At 57.1% G+C, this 16,658-nt stretch overlaps 1 protein-coding gene across 11 annotated transcripts in view; it reads left to right on the top strand.

Annotated features, from left to right (window-relative positions):
* The window catches only part of LOC142413727 (protocadherin gamma-C5-like), a 56,706-nt gene that overhangs the window by 17,394 nt on the left and 22,654 nt on the right, over window positions 1-16,658 (top strand). The window contains exons 1-2 of one of the 11 annotated variants that reach the window (XM_075510151.1): window positions 71-1,142; window positions 1,242-2,705. The exons of 4 other annotated variants lie outside the window; for them this stretch is intronic. In XM_075510151.1, the coding sequence (XP_075366266.1) occupies window positions 273-1,142; window positions 1,242-2,705 (2,334 nt within the window). In that variant the 5' untranslated portion in view covers window positions 71-272. Of the gene's footprint in view, window positions 1-70; window positions 2,706-6,372; window positions 9,014-9,599; window positions 11,826-12,144; window positions 14,896-16,658 lie in introns of those variants that run through there. 6 more of the 11 variants (XM_075510153.1, XM_075510147.1, XM_075510156.1 and 3 more) reach the window with 6 other exon arrangements.

The raw sequence follows: 16,658 nt of genomic DNA, 5'->3' as shown, positions 1-16,658 counted from the left end.
CTGCGCTCCGTGCAGTTATTGGCCGGGACTCTGTGTGCCGCTGTCGGCCAATGATGGAGCGGGGGGGAATCTGGCGGCCCGGCCCCGCTCGGAGCCGGGATGAGGCGCAGACGGTCTCAGCCTGGGAGTGAGTCACCGCGGAGCCCGCAAAGCAATGCCCGTCTTCCCGCCGGACGCCGCTTCCCGGGGCGCGCTGGGCAGCGGCATGACGGGGCGAGCTGAGGATTTCTAGCCGGAGGGGCGCGAAGCGGAGAGCGCAACCATCCTGTGCGATGAACGGCGTGGCTGTAAGGAACCGCGGGGTGACGACGGGGCAGGTACTGAGCCTCTTGCTTTTGTTCGGCGTTTCCGACTGGGTTTCCGCCGCAATTCGCTATGCGATTCCCGAGGAGGCGCGGAGAGGCTCCGTGGTGGGGAACGTGGTAGCTGACCTGGCGCTGGACCTCGGGCGGCTGCCGGGGCGCCGGCTGCGGGTGGTGTCCGGCGGCAACAAGAAGTACTTCGGGGTGGATCTGACGAGCGGCGCGCTGCTGGTGAGCGAGCGGATAGACCGGGAGGAGCTCTGCGGCGCGCTCTCTCCCTGCTCCCTCAGCTTTGAGATCGTGGTGGAAAACCCGCTGGAGCTGTACAGCGGCTCCGTGGAGATCCAGGACGTCAATGACAACGACCCGGTTTTTCCCAGCAGCCAGGCGAGGCTAGAAATCAGCGAGTCGGTGGCGGCCGGGGCGCGCTTCCCGCTAGAGAGCGCGCAAGACCCCGATGTGGGGATTAACTCTTTGCAGACCTACCAGCTCAGCGCCAACCCGCACTTTGCGCTCGACGTGCAGGCGAGAGTGGATGGCAGCAAGTACGCGGAGCTGGTGTTAGGGAAGGAGCTGGACAGGGAGGAGCAACGGGAGCTGCACTTGGTCTTGACCGCGCTGGATGGAGGCAGCCCACCACGGTCAGCCCACGTGCAGATCCACATTGACGTTGTGGATGCCAATGATAATGCCCCGGTCTTCAACCAGTCCACCTACAAGGCAAGCGTGAGGGAGAACACGCCCAGTGGTACCCTCGTCGCCAGGATCAGTGCGTACGATCTGGATGATGGGCCCAATGGAGACATCATCTATTCTTTCAGCAGCCACACGCCTGCCAAGGTACGAGAACTCTTTGCTCTGGACTCGGCCACGGGGGAGTTGAGGGTCAAGGGGCAGCTGGACTATGAGGAAATGAAGCTGTATGAGATTTACTTACAGGCTAAAGACAAGGGCGCTGTTCCTGGTGTGGCTCATTGCAAAGTGCTGGTGGAAGTCGTGGATGTAAACGACAATGCTCCAGAGGTGACAGTGACTTCTGTGTACAGCCCTGTGCCTGAAGATGCAGCCCCAGAGACAGTCGTAGCTCTGCTGAGTGTAATGGACTTGGACTCCCATGACAATGGTCTGGTGAACTGCTTCATCTCCCCTGGGATCCCTTTCATGCTCAGCTCCTCCCTCAAAAATTACTACACCTTGAAAACGAAAGCAGCTCTGGACCGGGAAAAGGCATCAGAGTATAACATCACTATCACAGCCAGGGACTCGGGCTTACCACCATTGTCTGTGGTAAAACAGATCCTGGTGCAGGTGTCAGATGTCAATGACAACGCGCCCAAGTCTTCCCAGGACTCCTATGATGTCTATGTGCTGGAGAACAACGTGCCTGGCATCCCCATCCTTAATGTGAGCGCCACAGACCCGGACTTTGGGCGCAATGCCCATCTCTCCTATACCCTCTTGCAGGGTGATCCCACTGTAGACCACATCTTCTCCATCAACCGAGAGAATGGGACCCTCTACCTGCTCACCTCCCTGGACCATGAGGACCAGGTGGAGTTCAGCATGATGGTGCAGGTCCAGGATGGCGGCTCTCCACCTCTGGCCACTAATGTCTCAATCAGTGTGTTTGTCACTGACCTCAATGACAATGCCCCAACTGTGCTGTACCCTCACCCCAACACCATCGCCACCTATACCAATGTGGTGGCACCAGGCACTCCTGCCAGGCACATGGTCACCAAGGTGGTGGCAGTGGACGTGGATGCAGGGTACAATGCCTGGATCTCCTATACCCTGTTGCAGGCCACTGACCCCAGCCTCTTCTCAGTTGGGCTGCACAGTGGAGAGATCTTCACAGCCCGCCAGCTCCAGGAGGATGACGCTCCCCAGCACACACTAGTCATCCTGCTGAAAGACCATGGGGAGCCTGTGCTGTCCACCAGTGCCACTGTGTCCATCTCTGTGGCCGAGATGGTCAAGGAGGTGCTCACTGACCTCACTGATGTGGCACCCGCCAATGATCCCAGGAGGTATGTGACTTTCTATCTCATCCTGGCTGTGATTTTGGTGTCAGCAGCTTTCTTCATCACCATGTTGTCAGTGGGCATCTTCAAGTGCTACAAGTGGAGGCAGTCAAAGGAGCTGTTCAACAGCTCCAGGAGCACCCTATACAGGACACCAGGGCCCTTCCACCACATTGATGCCGTGCGGGGTGGCTTCACGCCACCCAACTTCTACCACCAGGTTTATCTCACCATGGACTCTCACCAGAGTGATCTCCTATGTAAAAAGCCCTTCACTTCCAGCCCCATGGGGAGCTGCCAGAGCACCATGAGGAATGGTGAGCCAGGGCTGTACCACCAGATCATGGGCACTGCCAGCCGGCTCCCCATGCCTGCCAAGGTAATGTAGCTCCTTCCTTGGCATGTCTCAGTGCCGGGCAGAGCCATGGTTCGTTTGTCCCATATGCATATGGTAGTGGATTGGGGTTGGGGGGAATATCCAGTCATGCCGTGCTTCTGAAGAGTGGTTAGCTACAGCTGAACAGGTCTTCTTCAAAGTCAAATGAGCTGTCCTGAATGTCAATGATATTTGCACTGTGGTGAGCAGGGTCAAGAGAGTCAGTTTGCTCAGGTTAGCAGACATATGTCTTTGGGATGCAGTTTTGGGGATGCTATGTGTGAGTAATTGGTGGAGGCTGAGGTCAGCTTGCAATCGCTTGCAAATCCTTGGCAGAAAGTTTGCTGCTAATGGTATTTCCTTCCCTTTGCAAAATGAGAGTCGAGGGGAGCACTTGCAGGGTCAGGCTCTGGGAGGGGAACATAGCCTCTCTGTGACATGCCCTGGTGTGGGCTGGGGTGCAAATGGGGCTGGGAGCCACCAGCTGCCAGTGGGGCACTGGGGTGTCGCTTCCCACAGTGCACCATGAAAAGCTGAAGGATGATGCTCGTTCCTCCGTTTGGCAGACTGTGGCCACAGAGCAGTCTCTCCCATCCGTGTCCCACTTCATGTTTGACCTCTGATGTTTTGTTTCCATGGCAGTTTTGTGATGATGTTTGCATTGGGGGAGGGGGGTGGGATTGCAGACTACCCCAGTTGCTTGCAGGGCTCCACTGAGCTGGACTGTGGCTCTGAGCAGGATGGTGAGTCCTCCACCCAGGTGTTGTTTTAACAACCCTATTACAAGCCCTGCATGATTTGTAATATGCTATCTCTGGGTGACATTTAATGTCCTGATTGAACAAAGTGCAGCCAGGAAGGCATTTGCACATAGCAGGCAGCTTCTGTGCTTCTCCCCCAGTGGGAATTGTGCAGCTTAATTTGAGAGCTTTCAATTACAGAAACGCTTCGATCCTCCGAGGTGAGGCCGGGTAGTGGATCCAGCAGAAGCAGGGGGGGTGATTTCCAAGGCAGTTGGTGCCAGTAATGTGTCCCTTCCCAGGAGGCTGTGAGTAGGAGCGACCGGTTCCTCGGAGCAGAAGGAAGTGAGGTTGCAGCGGAAGCTGCGCACGGGTGTGGGGCTGCGTGTGCCGCCTGATCACTGTGGCCTAATCACAGACGGAGGCAGAAACCTCTCAGAATTATTTTATGCTTTTTTTTTGCCTTTTTTTTTTCTTCTTCTTGCATCGCTGGTCAGACTCAGCACTTCTGATCTGTGGCAGGTGGGAATGGCTGCAGCAGCTGCAGGAGCAAGTGTTCCTCTGCATTGTGTGGGTCGTGCTACAGCTGGGGACAAGGATGTCCCCTCCACCAAAGGGTCCTGGCAAGATGCCTCTGGGGGTGGGGGCACTAAATGATTTGAGAGTGGGGCTAGAAGGAGGTGATAATGGGCAGAAGGTAAGCCCGAGCCCTACCCATGGCTCCCCCCCTACTCCCCAGTAGTACACTGTAAAGGCACTGGCAGTGAGAAACCAGCTGGGCTGGCACTGGGCCCTGCATTTTCAGTCTTTATGGTCAAAGAAGATCCAGCCCAATGCCACGGACCATGTCAAGCCTTCAAAGGCTTTACACCTCTTTGCTTTGCAGGGCAACAGCCAGACCCCAAAACCAATGCAGTGGGGATGGTACTGGCCCCATCTGTGGCAGGTGGTGTGTCCTGCCATGAGGGATCCTACCCTGCAGGATCTCCAGTGATCCCTCAGCTCTCTGGGTCATCTGGGTCGGAGCCTTTCCACAGGGTGAGCTCCAGCCTTTCGGAATGGTGACATCTCCTTCTCCATCCTAGACACCCCATACCCTTCCTGCCTTGCCACCATCCCCATCCCAGGCATTGGCAACCCGAGCAACAGCAGGATCCCCCATGTGAAGCCTGTCCCTTGCTCCAGCCTCTCGGTGACCGAGCCACCTCGGGACACTGAGCGGATTCTCCCACACCATGTGGGCTTCACAGGGGGCTTCTGCTGAGGCACTGCAGCAGCTCCAAACACATTCCCAGGGGTGCAGCACCCCATGTTGTCAGCGGCAATGTCTGTCACCCAGATGTGCTGTCAGGGGCCCTGCCTGGGATGGGGACAGGGCACATGCCAGAGTCAAGGTTACCGTGACAGCTTCCTCTGGTGGCACCGTCGGAAGCCCTCGGGGAATGAGTACGTCCAAACAAGTATCGGTCTCTGGACGCTGGGGAATCCACTTGTCCAGCGTTTTGCTGCGTTGCGCTTTAAGAATGCCTTCCCTTCCCCGGAGCAGGCAGTAGGCGGGACCCGGGCAGTGTTCTGCACCAATCACGATGTTCCTTGCTCCGTCTCTCCCTGACTGGTAGCAGGGTGGTCCCGGCCCTTGGCTCTTGGAATGGGCAGGGAGGGGTTGCAGGGGGGAGGGAGGCCCCTCGACGGCAGCACCTCCACCGTCTCTGTCCTCGTCCAGAAGGATGGTGGCCCTGTCACCATCCACCGTGCTGGACATGGGTGCCCCCAGCCTCTCTTGCCTATTCCCCCAGGTCCACTTGGTGCCTGGGTGGTGGGGGCAGGCAGGGTCCCAGGCAGGAGCTGGCTCCCCTGCCTGCCGCACCCCTGCGGACCTCAGCACCCCAGGGTCTGCGTGGACCCAAGGAAGGTCAGGGTCACCTGGAGTGCACCGAGGACAGGACTCCAGGGCATGACTGCACAAGGCTTCTGCAGGGATGTGAACTGAGCTAACACCCTGCAGCTTGCCACCATCCTCTGGGACAGGGAGAGGGGAATTACTGCTCTGCTCCCCTCTGGGGAGGCTGAGACCCCTGCTTTTGCCCTCTGGGAGACTGCTTGGCTGCAAAGCTGTGTCTGCCACAGAATTTCAGTACGTATGTCTGCCAGGTGGGAGGCTCAGGCCTCATTTCCAGTCTGACATGCTGACCTCATGTTGCGATCCAGCGGTGGTCAGATAGCGGGCTTGCTGGCTAGCTCTGTGTGTTTGCAATGACTCAGGTACTGTGAAGGTTGACACTTTCCTTGTCCCAGGGTGAGGAAGAGGCATCCAGCTGGGTGTGTGTGGGGAGCAATTGTGTTCCAGCTTTGAATGGTTCACCCATCTCTGCCTTCCCAGCTTCTGCCTCCAACACCCACAGGGGTGGGCATCCCTGTCTTGGTGTGAGGTCTCCTGGCTGATGGTGGTACTGGTGGCAGTGATGCCTCACTTACAGAGGCAATCATGGGGTGCAGGCAGCAGCCAAAGCATTAGCTAGGGGGGAAAAAAGAGGTGGGAGAAGAGCCCCTGGCACCTCAGCTCTAACAAGCACCTTTTCATTGGGCTTGAAAAGTCCTTTGGCCCATGTTCATGACAGCTGCCCTTTGTCTGTGGGCGCGATGTGAAGCCAGCATTGTGGAAGGGGGAGTGCACAGGGAGGGTTGGTACCTAGCTTCCAGGCTGCCAGGACGTGCAGTTTCCCTGCGAACGGGAAGTGAGCTGTCGGAGCAAGTGATTCAGGCTGGCGGAGGGGAGGCTGGGGGTGGCAGCCCTGCTGATGTCGGCTCAGGACCCCACTTCCTGCATCTCCGGGAAGCCATGGCTGTCTGAGAGGGGACGGAGCTCTTGGCCAACTGGGCGCTGATCTGAAGGGGGGGGGGGGGGGGGGGGGAGAATCTGCTTCCCCCCACCCCTTCCACCTCCGCACTGGGGCTGTGATTCAATTCCCCTCCCCCAGCCCACCCCCTCTGCTCAGAGGCTGACAGCAGGAGCCGCAGCCTGCCGGAGCCCCGGAGCTGTTTTCCAAGCCGTGGAAGAGAGACCCAGGGATTTTTTCACAGCTCCCCAGTGCCTGCTGCATCCTGGGCCGGATGTGCACAGACATGGAGAGCGTCAGCTTCCAGCGACCTGCCTGCAAATGGCAAGTACTGAGTTTGGTTTTGCTCTGCGGCTGGGTCTCTGGGCAGATCCGCTACTCGGTGGTTGAGGAGTCAGAGGTGGGAACTGTGGTGGGGAACGTGGCCCGGGATCTTGGCTTGAAGGTGGAGGAGCTGCCAGGTCACAGGCTGCGCCTGGGCTCAGAAGAGAGCCTGCGCCACTTTGCTGTGCACCTGGACAGCGGCGCGCTAGTGGTGAGCCAGCAGCTGGACCGGGAGCGTCTGTGCGGAGCGTCTGCCAGCTGCGTGCTGTCAGTGCAGGTGGTGACAGAGAACCCCCTGCAGCTCTTCCGCCTGGAAGTGGAGATCCTGGACCTGAATGACAACTCCCCGAACTTCCCCACTGGTCACCTAACCCTGCGTGTTGCCGAGTCTACCACAGTGGCTGCACGCTTCCCACTGGAGAGCGCGCAGGACCCCGATGTAGGCACCAATGCTGTAGGCTCCTACTGGCTGAGCCCCAACTCCCACTTCTCCCTGGACGTCAAGCAGCAGCAGGATGGCAAACTCTTCCCAGAGCTGGTGCTGGAGCGTGCCCTGGACCGGGAAGAGCAGCCAGAACTGCAGCTGGTGCTGACGGCTGCGGACGGGGGAAGCCCAGCTCGCTTGGGCACAGCGCAGATAACGGTCCTGGTCCTGGATGTCAATGACAACGCACCCACCTTTGACCGCACCATGTACAAGGTGCAAGTTCCGGAAAACATGCCCGTGGGGGCCCTGCTTCTCCAGCTCAACGCATCTGACCCCGATGAGGGCCCCAATGGGGAGACACAGTATTCATTTGGGGTTCACACTTCCGACTCGGTCCGGAGGCTCTTCGCCCTGGATCCCCGCAGCGGCGAGGTCTGGGTGAGTGGGGCCCTGGACTTTGAGGAATCAGCTTTCTATGAGATCTACATGCGAGCCCATGACGGAGGGGTCCCAGAGATGGAGGGCCACTGTGTACTGCAGGTGGAAGTGGAGGACGCCAATGACAACCCCCCGGAGGTGCTGCTCACCTTCCTGCTGAACCCCATTCTGGAAGACACCCCACCAGAGACTGTCGTGGGGCTCTTCAATGTACGAGACCGAGACTCAGGGGCCAACGGGGATTTGAGCTTGGACATCTCCCCCAATGTGCCTTTTGCCATCAGGTCCCTTCAGAACCACTTCTCCCTGGTCACCCAGGAGAGCCTGGACCGAGAGTCCACCTCACAGTATGTAGTGGAGCTGGTCGCCCAGGATGGTGGGTCTCCCACCCTCACCACGACGCTCACACTGCTCCTCAACATATCTGACGTGAATGACAACCCCCCACGCTTCTTGCAGCCCTCCTACGATGCCTTCATCCTGGAGAACAACCTACCTGGCTCCCTGCTGTGCACTGTCTCTGCCTCGGACCCCGATGACGGGGATAATTCCCGCCTCATTTACTTCATAGAGAGCAGCCAAGTGCAGGGTGCCCCCACCTCTTCCTTCGTTCACATCAACCCTGACAATGGTAACCTCTACGCTCAGCGCACCTTTGACTTTGAGCTGCTGCAGGTTCTGCCAGTCTCTGTGGCTGTGCGGGACTCGGGGTCCCCCCCGCTCCATGCCAACGTTACTGTCCACATCTTTGTGCTGGACCAGAATGACCACCCCCCCACCATCCTGCAACCTGCCAGTGACAGTGACGTCCCAGCACTCCAGAGGGTCCCGCTGTCTGCCCCACTGGGCTACCTGGTCACCAAGGTGACAGCAGTGGATGCGGATGCTGGGCACAATGCCTGGCTTTCATACCAACTGCTGCCGCAGTCCACCGACCCTTCCTTGTTCCATGTGTCACTGTACACTGGGGAGGTGCGGGTGGCTCGTGCCCTCCAGGACACCGATGTAGCAGCACAGCAGCTCATTGTCCAGGTGACAGACAATGGCAACCCACCACTCTCCACCACTGTTACCATCACCGTGGCCCTGGAGGAGGTGACCCTGGAGGAGACCTACAAGCCTCGGGATTTCCTGGCTGGTGCCAAGGAGAAGCCAGACCTGACCATCTACCTGATCATCGCGCTGGCAGCCGTTAGCACTGTGGCGCTTGCTACCATCACCCTCCTGGCCGCCCGGTGCCTCCGGCGCAGAGGCCGTGCTGCCGCCTCACCCTGCTGCTGCTGCTGGCTTACCGAGTCACCCTCCCGGGACTTCTTCAAGCACCCCAGCCCCAAGCTCCAGCTCAGCTCCGACGGCACCCTTAAGTACATGGAGGTCACCCTGCGACCCACCGACTCCCAGTCCCAGTGCTACAGCACCTGCTTCTCCCCGGGCTCCGACCGGAGCGACTTCACCTTCCTGCGGCCTTGCCTGCCCCCCGCGACCCTACCGAAGGAAACCGGGGCTTTCCTCTCCGCTACCGGTACGCTGCGGGACCCCGGCCAGGTGAGAGCCTAGGGGCAGGGGAAGGCAGTGCCGGCGCGGGGCTCGCCCGGCGGCCGGACCGCGCCTTCCCCCAGGGCTGCCCTTGCTCCCCCGCCGGGGCGCGGGGGGCGTGGTGCCACCGTTGCTCGGGGAGGCGCCGCAGGTTCGCGCCGCGCGGCAACCGCCGCGGGTTGCGATTGGCGCCGGTGTTGCTGTCCTGGGAAAGGAGCGCGGCGATTGGAGGAGCGGCGCGGCGCTCGGAACCAATGGCGAGGCGGCCGCGCGGAGCCGCGGCGTCCCCCGCCCCCGTCGAACCGCGTCCGCCCCAAACAATGAATGGGAGCGGCGAACGCTGAGCGCGGCCCCGGAGCGCGGCAGGCATCGCTCCCCGGCTGCCCACCCGGCAAGGATGCCGAGGGCAGGGAAGGCGGGCCGGTCCCTGGGACTGCCGCGTGTCTTCTCTTTCTGTTTGTTTTTGCACAGCTCCTCTGCTCAGATCCGGTACAGCATCCCGGAAGAGCTCACCCGGGGCACCTTTGTGGGCAATATCGCAAAGGACTTGGGCACCGATGTGGCGAAACTGGCGGCAGCTAATTTGCAGGTACTGTCGGATTCAGATTCCCAGTACTTCTCGGTCAATGTGAACACAGGTGTTATAATGGTCAGCGAGCGGATAGACCGGGAGCAGCTCTGCGGGCAGAACTCCCGCTGCTTCCTCCACCTGAAACTTGCCATCGAGAACCCAGTGGAGTTTTACCGCATCGAGGTGGAGATCCTGGATATCAATGACAACCCCCCGGAATTCCCCAGTGACGAGGTTTCCTTGCGCATCTACGAGCTGGCGTCCCTGGGTGCCCGCTTCCCCATCCAGCCTGCCCAGGACCCCGATGTGGGCACCAACACCTTGCAGACCTATCACCTGAGTGCCAATGAGAACTTCAACCTCAATGTGAAGGTGCGCACAGATGGTGGGAAGTTCCCTGAGCTGGTGCTGGAGAGGGCCCTGGACAGGGAACTCAGAGCTTTCCACCACCTGGTCCTGACTGCCGAAGACGGGGGCTCTCCCCCCCAATCCAGCCAGACACGCATCACTATTCAGGTCCTAGATGCAAATGACAACCACCCAGTCTTTGACAGACCATCGTATGGAGCCCGCTTGGTGGAGAATTCGCCTCTGGGCACCCTTGTGGTGAAGTTAAATGCCACCGATGTGGACGAAGGGCCCAATGGAGAGATCCGCTACTCCCTCAGCAGCCACAACTCAGCTACCTTACGCCAGATCTTTGCCATTGATGAGCAAACTGGGGAGATTCGCGTCCATGGCAACCTGGACTTCGAGGAGGCAACGGTGTATGAGATTGAAGTGGAGGCCAAGGACATGGGATCACCTATGATGGAGGAGCACTGCAGCGTGGTGGTGGAAATCACTGATGTGAATGACAACGCCCCTGAGGTCATTCTTACCTCCTTCTCCAGCTCCCTGAGCGAGGATGCACCCCCGGGCACAGTGGTGGCCGTGATACACGTCAGAGACAGGGACTCTGGTGAGCAGGGCAAGGTCCAGTGTCACGTGTCTCCAGATCTTCCCTTCCAGCTGCGTAAGGACTATGAGCACCAGTACTCACTGCTAACCAGCACCCATTTGGACAGGGAGCATGTTGCCTACTACAATGTAACCGTCTCTGCCTCGGACCTGGGCAGTCCTCCGCTCTCCCGCCACACTGTCTTGCCAATCACCCTTGCAGATGTCAATGACAACACGCCCCAGTTTGAGCAAGCTTCCTATGAAGTGCTGGTGGCAGAAAACAACCCGGTGGGCAGCATGCTGGTTACAGTGTCTGCTGCTGACCCTGACTTGGAGCAGAATTCCCGCCTCTCCTACTCCATCCTGCACATTGGTGGGACAGATCCAGGCCTGGATCCGACTCGCTACCTCTCCATACATCCCACAAATGGGCAGGTCTCTGCCAAATTCCCCTTTGACTATGAGCAAACCACCTATCTCCAGTTCCATGTGGAGGTCTCTGATGGTGGCTCCCCAGCCCTGAGGAACAGGACACTGGTTCACATTTTTATAGTGGACCAGAACGACAATGCCCCACGGGTGCATTTCCCCAGGGCTGGGGAGGACTCTGCTACCCAGTTCCGAATCTCCCCCTCCACTGTCCCTCCTGCTCTCATCACCAAGGTGGTGGCAATAGATGCGGACTCAGGCCGCAATGCCTGGCTCTCCTACCACCTCGTGGAAGCCACAGACCCGGGGCTTTTCAGCATGGCCCTGCGCTCTGGGGAGATCCGGATCACGCGGGGCCTGCAGGAGACGGATGCCTCTGCACATGAACTGCTGGTGGTGGTCTGGGATGCTGGGGAGCCCCCGCTCTCCACAGCTGTCACACTGGTGGTGCTGGTGGAGGAGAAGGGTCCAGAGGCCTTGCAGGGCTCCGCAGCTCGGGCCACTGATGGTGGGGGCTTACCCACAATTACGCTTTATCTGATCATATCCCTAGTGCTCATCTCCACTGTCTTGCTGGTGGCACTGGCAGCACTGGGCGTGCAGTGCCTCCGGCGGGGCTCTGCACCTGCCGACCACGGCTGCTGTGTGGAGAGCGTGAACACGCTTCAGCCCCCTCCCAGCCACATTTTTGGGCACTTGCACTACGAGCCTCAGCAAGGGGATACGGTGGTGGGCGTACAGGTGATGGCCACGGCACCCCCTGCCCCGCGTTACCGCTCCTGTTTTTCGCCGGTCTCAGACATCAGCGAGTTCATGTTTGTGAAACCCTCCGCGGGTCCAGCCGGTGCCAACCCGCCGGATCCCACCCTGTGCAGCGAGGTGAGCTCGGGAGCGTGTCCCGCAGCCCCGGCGTCTGCGGGGCTCGGCACCGGAGCGGCTCGGGATGAGGCACCCCCAGGCGACTTTGGGGAGGGGGTGCCCGCCGGTGCCCGCTCCCAGCAGCCGCGGAGGGCGGAGCGGGGATTCCCGCTGCCGGGAGTCCCCGGCGTCCTCCCGGCGCTGCGGGGGCGGAATGGCGGCGGCGGAGTGGGGGGTGGGGGAGCTACGCCGTGCGTATTTTGGGGAAGGCGGCGGAGGAGGGAGAGGAGTAGGAGGAGGGAGAGAAAAAGGAGGAGGAGGAGGAGGAGGAGGAGGAGCGGGCTGTGGAGAGACGTAAAACTGTCACTCGGTCCATCCCCTTCGCTCGCCGACTTTGCGTGCCTTTGCGTGCCGAGGAGCGGCTCAGCCGGACACACTGCGATCGCCCCCCCCGCCCCCTCCATCCCTCCCTGCCTGGCTCTGGCAGCTCTGGCGGCGGCTTCCTCCCTGCGCAACCCGCTCGGACCCCACCGGGGCACGGGGGTTCCGGCGCGGCGGCGGCTCCCGGGGCCGGCAGCAGGGGCGGGGAGGCGGGGGAGGCTGCGCGGAGCCACCGCCGCTCCGCTCCGCGCTGCTCCGTTCGGATACCCGGCACGGGATGTTCGGGGGACGGAGTTTGCCATGGCAGCTCCCGCTGCTGCTCGCAGCCCTCTCCTGCCTGCCGGCTCGCAGCAGCGCGCAGCTGCGCTACTCCGTGCCCGAGGACCGAGAGCCGGGCTCCTCGGTGGGCGACCTGACCAAGGACCTGGGGGTGGAGGTGCGGAGCCTGGCCGCCCGCAACCTGCGCCTGGTGAGCGAGGGTGGGCAGCGGCACTTCCAGGTGGACCTGGCGGCGGGTGTGCTGCTCCTGAACAGCAGGCTGGACCGGGAGGCGCTGTGCAGACAGAGCCCCACGTGCTTCCTGCACCTCCAACTTGTCATGGAGAATCCCCTCCAGCTCCACCGTGTTGAGGTGGATGTCCTCGATGTGAATGACAACGCGCCCCAGTTCCCCAAGCTGGAGGTGGTCTTGGAGATCACTGAGGTAGCCAACCCTGGGACTCGGCTACCCTTGGAGGTAGCAGAAGACCCGGATATGGGCTCTAACTCCATCTCCACCTACGAGCTCAGCCCCAGTGAGCATTTCACCCTGAGTATCAATGTGAGAGGAGATGGCATTAAAATGCCCGAGATCATACTTGAAAAAGCACTGGATAGAGAGAAAGTGGCTGTTCATCACCTAACACTGACAGCCCTGGATGGAGGGAATCCGATGAAATCCGGCACTGCCAAGGTTACCATCCATGTCCTGGATGCAAATGACAACCCTCCTATATGCGACCCACCCATATCCAAGGTACTTCTGGAGGAGAACGTGCCAGTAGGCACTCTGGTCACCAAGTTGAATGTTACCGACCTGGATGAAGGTCCCAATGGGGATGTGGAATATTCTTTCAAAACTAGCAATAACATACCTGGTAAATTCACCAAGATGTTCTCTTTAGATCCCTGGACAGGGGAGATCAGAACTGAAGGCCTGTTGGATTATGAGGAATCCAGTGCTTACGAGATTGTGGTTCGAGCCAGGGACAAGGGATCCCCAGCCATGGAAGGACACTGTCACCTGCGAGTGGAATTAATCGATATCAACGATAACAGCCCAGAGATCGTGCTGACGTCTCTCTCCAGCCCAGTGCAGGAGGACGCAACTCCGGGCACTGTGATTGCCCTCATTGGTGTGAAGGACAGCGATTCTGGTGCCAATGGGCAGGTCCGTCTGCAGATAGCGAAAGAGCTCCCATTTAAACTGGTGTCATCTTTTAAAGAACATTTTTCACTGGTCACAAATGGTCCCCTTGATCGGGAGAAGGCCAGTGGATACAATATCACAGTGAGGGCTGTGGATTCAGGGTCCCCACAGAGGACCACACAAAAAACCTTTTACCTCCAAATTGCTGACGTGAATGATAATGCACCAAATTTCTCCAGCCCTTTTGATACAGCTCACATTCAGGAAAACTCCCTTCCTGGAACTTCTGTTTTTTCAGTGTCAGCATCTGATCCCGATGAGGGTAGCAATGCCAAGCTGTCCTACTCCATCTTGCACAACGGGATGCAAGATGTACCCATCTCAACCTACTTCCAAATAGACCAGGACAATGGCACCATCTACACGATGAGAGCTCTGGACTACGAGCAGGATAAGGTGTTCCAGGTGCCCGTGGAGGTGAAGGATGCTGGGTCTCCTGCGCTGAGTAGTACTGCTGTGGTCCATGTGTTCATCCTGGATGAGAACGACAATGCCCCCACCATTGTCTACCCGTCTATCCCCAAGGGCTCTGCCTTCCACCAAACCATCCCGGCCTTGGCAGAACCTGGCTATCTGGTCACCAAAATTGTAGCTGTTGATGCTGATAGTGGCCATAATGCCTGGCTGTCCTACCAGCTGCAGGAGACTGCTGAGGCTTTGCCTTTCCAAGTGGAACGCCACTCTGGAGAGATAAGGGTTGCACAGGCTTTCAGGGAGTTAGAAGATCCCCACAGGCTGGTGGTCGAAGTGAGGGACAATGGGACACCGTCCCTCTCAGCCTCTGTGGTAATAGTAATTTCTCCAGAGGAAAACAGTGTGCAGGACTTCGCCAAGTCCTTGGACCTCCCCAAATCTTCTCCCAAGGATACCAACCTAACGCTTTACCTCATCATCTCCTTGGTGTCCATTTCCCTTGTGTTCTGTGTGATGTTTGCTGTGGTGGCTGCCCGGTGTCTCAAAGCTGGTGCTGCCAGCTGGACCTTTGCGGGTTGCTGCCGAGGGACTGGCCGCAAGCCCGCTTCCCATTTCTGTGGGCAGATGAAGCCAGATGGCTTCATCGAGTACCTGGACGTGGGAGGAGCAGGCTTGACCTCCCAGGCACAGAATTACACCTCTTGTTTCTCACCCATGTCTGACCAGAATGATTTCCTCTTTGTAAAACCTTTCAGCCATTCTAGCACTGTGGAGACCATGGCTGCCTATGAGCAGGTGACCAGCACCTTAGCGAGTCCGTGCGATGGGGTAAGAGATGGGTGTTTCTTGCTGTCCTATCTGCTAAGCGCAACGGTCTGTAATATCCAGGCCAGTTGGCTGTTCTCTGTCTGTCCTTCCACCTAAGAAGGTGGCTTCAGGGAACATGTGCCACTGTCACCTCCTGGGAGGTGGCAGGTTAAAGCTTTGGCTCAGCTTGATGGAGGTGGGAGAAGGGGCTGGGTGGCACTATAAAATCAAAGACTGTGTGTTTGTAGAAGTGGAGAGTTTTCCCTTGGCCCTGTTAATACTCTTTTCTTTTTAAAGTGATTCTTAGCATGGTCAGGAACCTGGTGTTTGGGTGTTTAACTTCTTGATTCTGTTTAACCCCTTTATTCTGCATGGCATATGAACCGTGACATGGGAGGAGGTTATCTGAAAGCAAAGTTTGTAGGTGTTTCTTTTGCTCTGTTTTAGAGATGCATTGTAGAAATTTCTCATTTCTTAACTCCCAAGTGTTATTAATTACTGATTGTACCCCAGCAAGGGATAATTTTCCAGCTTGGTCATTTTGAGTGAGGGGCTGAATTCACTATTCAGCACTGAACGTAGTGACATTTTTTACAAAGATCCTGGTGACCTTACATGCCCTTGGGCTTGCAGAGACTTAGGCAGCAGTGAGCTTTGAAAACTTTAGCCACTTGTATTCAGATGTCTAAATATGGATGTAAGGTGACTGTGTTTAGCTGTAGCTTTTATAACTTTGGGATATAAAAAGTAAAGCAATTTTGTGTCATAAATGCCTGCCCTAAATTTGAAAGTGGTAATTACAACAGGAATTCAAAATATAGATTGGGAAGGGCTTATCTAGTGCAGGATTGTGTGTCAGCGTGTGCAAAAATGTGTATCTGAAATCCGGAGAGCAAGTATTTAAACAGCTTAATTTGCATGCAGCACGGGTACCAGTGGGGCCTCTATTTCAGGGGAGTAATTTATTCTAATATATTCTTTCATGAGAATCATCAAAGCTGTGGAGAAATTAGTGAAATCACATCTACTAAATAAAAATCTAGGTCAGCTGTACCCATCTTCACTTTTCCTTAGTAATTGCATGTACAAGCAGAATGATCCTATAAAACTGATGTTCCACTGTATGGACTATGAACTGTTCATTCCTAAGGTAACTGAGAGAAATGTCCTTTCCAGGTAGCATGTTATCATTCTGGACTTAAATAAGAATATTACGATTTTTGGAAGTATATGTCTTCCAGACAGAAAACAGTTCTGCTATTTAGTGCTCTTCACAAAGGTGTGATTCAAACAGGAATATGCAAGCCTGCTTCTTGTCCTTCCTTATTTACAAAATGTTCGTTGTCTGATTGTAAAATAACACAGGCAGAAAGCGATACGGGGGCTTACTAATGAAGTTACAAAGTGTGCTGCTGTGTCCAAAGTTTATTGTGTCTCCTAAACAAATAATGCTTTTTTCTTTTGCTGTTGGAAGTTCATTCTTTTCTCCATGGACAGAAAAATATTGTAATGCTCTGAGGCCACAGCATCTAGCAAAAGTAATTCAAATACAGTGTGTGAAATCAAGATCTCAGGCAGGCCTTTTTAAGGACAGAAGAAGGACAGATTAGAAAGGTCTTTATCATTTTACCTTCTGGCATTAAAAGCATCTTTCTCAGTATCAATTAACTCTGCCACCCCCACTCCCACACTCCTCCAAGCTCATTACTTTGGTACCATTGCTCCTTCTGAATTGATGCCCTTATCAGTTTATTTCATGCTTCATTTCTTTCACAGCCTGTTTT

Source organism: Mycteria americana, chromosome 8, assembly GCF_035582795.1.
Source record: "Mycteria americana isolate JAX WOST 10 ecotype Jacksonville Zoo and Gardens chromosome 8, USCA_MyAme_1.0, whole genome shotgun sequence".
NCBI classification, from domain to species: domain Eukaryota; kingdom Metazoa; phylum Chordata; class Aves; order Ciconiiformes; family Ciconiidae; genus Mycteria; species Mycteria americana.
This window is presented reverse-complemented; position numbering and strand designations above follow the sequence as displayed.